The sequence below is a fragment of the Zingiber officinale genome, chromosome 2A (assembly GCF_018446385.1).
Source record: "Zingiber officinale cultivar Zhangliang chromosome 2A, Zo_v1.1, whole genome shotgun sequence".
Lineage (NCBI taxonomy): Eukaryota > Viridiplantae > Streptophyta > Magnoliopsida > Zingiberales > Zingiberaceae > Zingiber > Zingiber officinale.
In genome coordinates, this window is record NC_055988.1 from 49,215,541 (window position 1) to 49,221,650 (window position 6,110).

General features: G+C 35.7%; 1 protein-coding gene across 3 annotated transcripts; it reads right to left on the reverse strand.

The window, feature by feature from the left end:
• Positions 1–1,065: 1,065 nt before the first annotated feature.
• On the reverse strand, positions 1,066–2,652 carry LOC122041099 (transcription factor bHLH78-like). Of its 3 annotated transcripts, none has more exons than XR_006128826.1 (7): positions 2,239–2,563; positions 1,998–2,132; positions 1,849–1,914; positions 1,713–1,781; positions 1,568–1,648; positions 1,195–1,490; positions 1,066–1,093 (listed from the first exon to the last, which is right to left on the reverse strand). XR_006128826.1 is itself a non-coding variant. In XM_042600680.1 (7 exons), exons 2-7 carry the CDS (start codon positions 2,458–2,460, stop codon positions 1,293–1,295), a joined length of 771 nt encoding a protein of 256 aa, XP_042456614.1. In that variant the 5' UTR covers positions 2,461–2,462; positions 2,535–2,652; the 3' UTR covers positions 1,112–1,292. The 3 variants fall into 3 exon arrangements, 2 of the variants coding, with proteins under 2 accessions (XP_042456614.1, XP_042456613.1); XM_042600680.1 differs by lacking the exon at positions 1,066–1,093 and having other exon boundaries at positions 1,112–1,490; positions 2,239–2,462; positions 2,535–2,652; XM_042600679.1 differs by lacking the exon at positions 1,066–1,093 and having other exon boundaries at positions 1,112–1,490.
• Between the last annotated feature and the right edge of the window lie 3,458 nt (positions 2,653–6,110).

Below are 6,110 nucleotides of genomic sequence, written 5' to 3' on the forward strand. Positions count from 1 at the left end.
AGCAGATTAATACCAATACAAGTTAAAGGTGCATCATTACATAGGGCTTACTATAAATGCTCAACCAAATAAAAGATCAACCCAACAGATATTCAATGAAAGACATTCTAGTTAAGCGGTCGGCTTAAGGATCGACCGAGATATATTTAGCAGACAAACATCAGACAATATTTTGACAGTTTGTCAAAATTATCGAGGAATATTCCTTGGGAATTTCCTCACTAATTGATCCGTTACAACAATATACTCCAACAATCTCATCAAAAACCTAAGTCATATAAACGACAAAAGAGGTACATCTATGGGTAGAAAAAAGATACCTTAGACTATCATTGCAAATCACACAGACTGCACTCTTTCCATCACCTAACAAACTCTGACACAAGGGGCCACTTCACAATTACGAAGGTAGTGAGGGGTGGTATATAAAGGGAATCCTCTCCATTGCCAAGGTACACAATTCACATCATTTAAACCTTACTATCGTGTGTGTCCTCTACTATTCTCTATTCATTCGTCGGAAATTGGACTGAGTTGATTGTCGGAAGACCTTGTCAGGGATCTCTTCCCTAGTCTTTGGTCAATAAGACTTGGTTGGACTGTCTAACTGTGCACAAGATCGTTGAGGAGCTACATCGTTGGTTAGAGAAGTCTTCTGTCGATTAACAAACTATCCACCTGAGTCAATGCGCCATCTCCCTATCTTTCCGACACGATCAAGTGTCGTATATTAGCCTACTTACAAAGTTAAACTAAATTAAATATCTTTAGTAATTTCTTATTTATTTTAGCTAGAAAATATCAACTTAATTCTACTTATTTTTTATCTGTTCCTATATAGTTAAAGGATCTATATACCTAAGTCCCATCAGCACCCATGATACACTGAACACTCCCTCTCAGGTTGTGGACGTACGTTGGAGTTTTGTGGATTGCCTATGCATAATAGTGCAAACATGGCTTCCTTCATTATTTCTGCATGAGTCTGACTCTCTCAGTGGTCCATCAGGCCAACCGAAAAGATCCTCCCAAGATATGGTCTTTACTTTTGCCGGCTCTTCCATCTTTCTCCACTTGGCCTTTTCCTTAGATTCTTAAATGCTCACAAAGATGAGTCAGTGTCAACACAGCCACATAGGAATCATCAATAACAATGTCAACTATTGACCACAGCGGTCACTATTATGCATGTACCATGAATGAAGTAATACATGGAAGATTATGGCCTGTGATGCCCTTGCTTGCATTGCATGACTTCTGCCTCAGTGTGCTCGTCTAATGAAAGGTTCCAGTTATCCGTATGGGCAAGCCTTGTGAGAAAGTGACCAAACCTGGGGAAAGGAAGTTGGGTCTTGGCCTTGCAGGAACAAATGAGCCCAATGTCCCATCGGTTGGCAATCAGCTGTGCCATCCTCAAAAGCTATGGGCTGAAGGTCAGTGGTATGGCCAACAGATGGCATCTCTGGTGGAATAATGCTTCTTCCTAATGTCTGAAAAATGCCAAAGTGCATGCCACAAGGTAAATCATCAAACCGAGTTTAAAGACGATGGTGTGATATAATCCTACCTCTGTTTGGATCACAAAATTATCATAATGTGCACCGGAGCATAACATGGGGTTGACTGAAGCGAGTTTCATCGAGAGGAACTGAACATAAGACATCACGTTGAGCTAAGGTATAATTAAACTTCATTGATGCCAAATTGAATACCTCTACTTGGTTTTGCAAGGATTGCACGTAGTTGATTATCTCATCCAGCATAAGTGCCTTTCCGGTGACCTACGTACACAGAAGAATTATCAGCAGAACATGTAACCGCTGTCGAGAAGAACGGTGAACTACGTACCTTCTCACAGCCAGGGACCAAGCTTTGCAACACCTTCATCCTTTCACTAATTTTCTCCCTTCTTACCTGACGAGAATCCAAATTTCCAAGCTAAGATATCACATTAAGAAATGATAACAAAGGAACTATGTCTTTTTCATTATTTCTACCCTTTCGGCAAGGCTGTGGTTATCTGTTGCTTCACCTCTCCTAGCTCTTACATGAATATACCCTGCGGGAAGCTCTTCACCAGGCTTCGAATTTTTCACGTCATGAGCCTTCTTGTGCCTGCTAAGCTTGCCCTCCTTTGTATTATATTAATAGAGAAAAGAAAGAACACAAGTCAGAACATTTTGCACGACATGTGAAGTGGTCAGCTTAATTGCAATGGATGATTTATCTGATGTCTACCTTTGATTGGCCAGTGATCAAGCTTGTCTTATCGTTGTTGGTTTTTCTCTTCTTATCATTGTCAGCAGTGGGTTGAGCCATCATCACTGGGAGACAACCTTGGTCAACAGCTGGAGGAGGATTTACGCAATCAAGGTGAAGAAATTTGGCATTAGCTACTGGTAGCTGCTGTGAGTGGCCATCTGAGTAGTAGCAGTGGAGGAGAGGCATCTCATTGGGCATGCCTGAGAGAGAGGCAAAGTTCATTAAGGAAGTGTGGAAGAAGAAGAGGAGGAGGAGGAAGACAGAGATCATACCATGCACTGATTTGTACACATGTGTCCTTATAAAGCCAAAGGGTGAGGAAAGTTAATTACTTTTAAAAATCTGATAGTTGTATCTCATGTTTCATTTCATCATCTTACAAAACTGAAATTTCATTCATTTATTAGAGTAAATTCAGAAACTTCAAGCAACTAACAAAACTAAGATGATAATGTACAGTCTTGTCGAGAGTGATTCCAAACACCTACAGTCTCTGTACATGAAAATAATATGGGCACCGAGAAAGTGTGGTGTCAGATCGACAATGAATACAGCTATCTAGAAACGGCCTACGAAGAAGACCCACTTAAAGAGCAAACGATAAGGGACGTGCATGGTCGTGCGTTCCACAATGTTTGATCCGGTGGATCAAAAGCCTGCTCTTTTTTCTATTACTGGTTATCCCAAATTTTCCAGTTTGCAATTTTTGACCCGAAGAAATTGCTATTTTGACGAACGCTGCAAGAATTGGTGCACGTGGACTATCCACATTCACGAGCAGAATGAGGATAGTTAGAGAGTATCTGGGACCGTTTTTGTTTATTTAAAAATTATTTTTATTAAAATTATTTTAAAATGAATGAGAATTTAAAATATGAAATATTTAGAAATAGAAGTCAAAAAGTTAAAATAGTATTTCATAAATAATTATTTATAAATTTAAATTTTAGTTAAATGATAATAATATTCTTAAACTATATAAATTAATCTTTTTAAATTATTTAAATATAATTTTGATACATCATCAATAATGTGCTTATATAATTATTATTATATCTTGAATATTGTATCAAAATATTTTTTTTTATAATATGAATATTAAATCTATATATATAATAAAAATAAAAATGATAAAATTTATATAAATACAAAAAAAAATCTGTATAAAAAATTCTAGAAATGTAAATGATATAAAAATATAAAATAAAATTTAAAAAACAAATACTTATAATAAAATATGATTGAAATTATAAAATAATTTAGGAAGTGGCGTGAATGAAAAGAGAAATTAGGCCAAATATGTGGTGGCAATTATATAAATGCTAAATTTATTAATGACATAAATGTCAATTTTTATTTTACACCATAAACAAAAAAAATACAAGGAAGAAAAAGCATCAAATTCTTACTTCTAGTTTTTAAGTAAAAATTATAGAAGCTAAAACAGGATTTAATATTCACAGATACTTAAAACTATTTTCATATAGTTAGAATCTATGAAACGCTGAGTAGTAATTCCCTTAAATTATCTTGTTAAAATTTAATCCTTATGATAAAATGTGTTGAGATAGTCAGTACTTACAACAAGATTCGATCCACATATGCATTAACCTTGACCAATGAGAGATTAACATATGTATAAAAAATTAATTAATCAAGTCAAGTAAAACTGAACCTCGGGTGACCTACTTGACCCCATAAAAAATTTTCACTGACTACCTGTAATGACCCAAATTTCCTCATTTTGAGCCCCAAAAATAATTCAAAAATATTTAGAAATGCTATAGAAAAATTCTAGAGATTTTTATAAATTTTTAGAGTATTTTTATGCTATTTTTGGAGTTCGTTTGGTATTTTTACCAAGAGGAAGAAGTTTAAAAAAATAATAAAAAATATATATATGTTGAAGCCGGGTTTTGAACCCAAGACCTCAGACCAGAACCAGGTTTTAACCGGACGTAGCCGACCAGCCGAGCTACGCTCGTTTTGTTAATCACATATGGGGCGATATATATTTAAGTAGTAGTTAGGAACAGTAAGATAAATTGGAAATAAAAATGCGCGGCTGAGGATTCGAAGCTGAGATCTCTGACTTGGTTAAAACCTGGCTAACCAAGTGTGTTGCGGGTGGTTTTGTTTAAGAATAGATAGTAAAATTATTTAAGGTATAGTTGATAACAGAAATAACCCTAGGTTATAAAAAAGGGATAAGTTAAGAGAGAAATTAATTCTCTCCCGAAACCCTTTCTCTCCTCTCTCGCGACGGCGTTGCGGGCGAAAACGCAGAAGCCGCAGCTAGGGCTTCTCCGACGACCGACCAACGGGGACTTCTCCGCGAGCTCTTCTCGGATTCGAGCTCCTCTCGTCAAGAAGGAACAGTAGGCACGAGGAAGAGGGTGAATTTGCGAGATCCTCCGCAAGCCCTAGAAGCATTGGAAGCTTTCTTCTTCGGCTGTAAGTCCAAGAAACCCAAGGTGAGTTGCTTCTCACCTGCAGTAGGAGTAGTTCCCTTCGATTGGTTTGGTTTCTTGCCACGATTGTGGATTTTCCGTGTAGCCTTGCCATGTTGTTCCCTTTTTGGTTAGGATTCTGTTTTGTTGAAGTTTTAGAAGCATGCGTTTTTGTTTTCCTTGCTTTTAAATTCTGTAGTAGCAAGAATTAGTATCCTGTTGCTAGATATGAGATTTGATTTTATTCTGTGATGTTCTTGAAGTAACTCAAGGTTTCTGTGCTTGATTCGGTTGAGATCTTAGAGTAGATTTTGTTAAGTGTATAATGCAGATTTAGTTAAGTGTATAATGCAGATTTGATTAAGATCACAAGTGCAGATTTTATAAGTTTAATATGCTGATTTTTGTTAAGTCTAGTATAGTGCAGATTTTTGATATTAGATGAGTGGGGAAACTGAGATAATTGAAATCAATTTGGAAGTTTAGATCTCCTCATAGTGCAGTTTTAAAAGATTGTAGTGAAATTTGATTAAGTCTTTAGAGTATACAGATTTGAGGTTCTTTAATCTAAACATGAGGTTTAGATAATTTGCTTATGTTAAATCTGAGCATGAGGTTTAGATAATTTGCTTACATTAAATCTGAGCATGAGGTTTAGATAAATTGCTTATGTTGAATCTGAGCTTGAGGTTTAGCTATGCTACTTCCATTCAAGTATATGGATAACATCTGTGCTTAGCTGATTCTAGAATTTTAAATGGAATACGAGTTATAATATCTTTATTGAGTGAATTCCAGATAAGCTGTGTATTAGTCATATTATGAAAAGGAAGTTTGAGAGACGATGAAAATCTATACTAGCCAGAATATGTTTTCTTTTGTTAAGTTTCTTTGCTGAATTTCTATTAAGCAAGTGCAGATTTTGTTAAGCTAGTATGCAGATTTCTGTTAAGCTATTATGCAGATTTTTATCAAGCTAGTATGCAGATTTTTGTTAAGCATTAGTATAGATTTCTGATAAGTATTGTATGTGTAGATTTCTTTTGTATTCTATGCATGATTATGTGTTACATAGTTAGTTTCATTTATAGATGCATACGAAAGATACCCTAACAGTATTTTGGGTTTAAGGAAAGTATAAGAAAGATAAAGAAAAGTATAAGAAAGATAAAGAAAGGAAAGAAAAAGGTCAAGGCCTTAAGTAGATCCCAAAGTCAAGACTTTAGGGATTTTGGCACACGAGGTGCTTATTAAAATGCCAAGGCATTTAAAGAAGAAGTAAATAAGATAATAAGTATTTTACTTTTAAAGGGCATGTACCGGACACAAGGTCCAAGGGATGGGCTCCAAGTTGCCCCTAGGCACAAGGCCTAGAAGTATCTTAGTAGTTTCGGGATT

Bases quoted from the DNA above. Each gene is read 5' to 3' on its own strand.
- LOC122041099 (XM_042600679.1), bottom strand. From the start codon at position 2,532: ATGATCTCTGTCTTCCTCCTCCTCCTCTTCTTCTTCCACACTTCCTTA. The intron at 1,782-1,848 runs GTACGTAGTTCA...CTGTGTACGTAG, and splicing joins TGGTCCCTGGCTGTGAGAAG to GTCACCGGAAAGGCACTTAT. The intron at 1,649-1,712 runs GTATTCAATTTG...TCTTATGTTCAG, and splicing joins CCTTGCAAAACCAAGTAGAG to TTCCTCTCGATGAAACTCGC.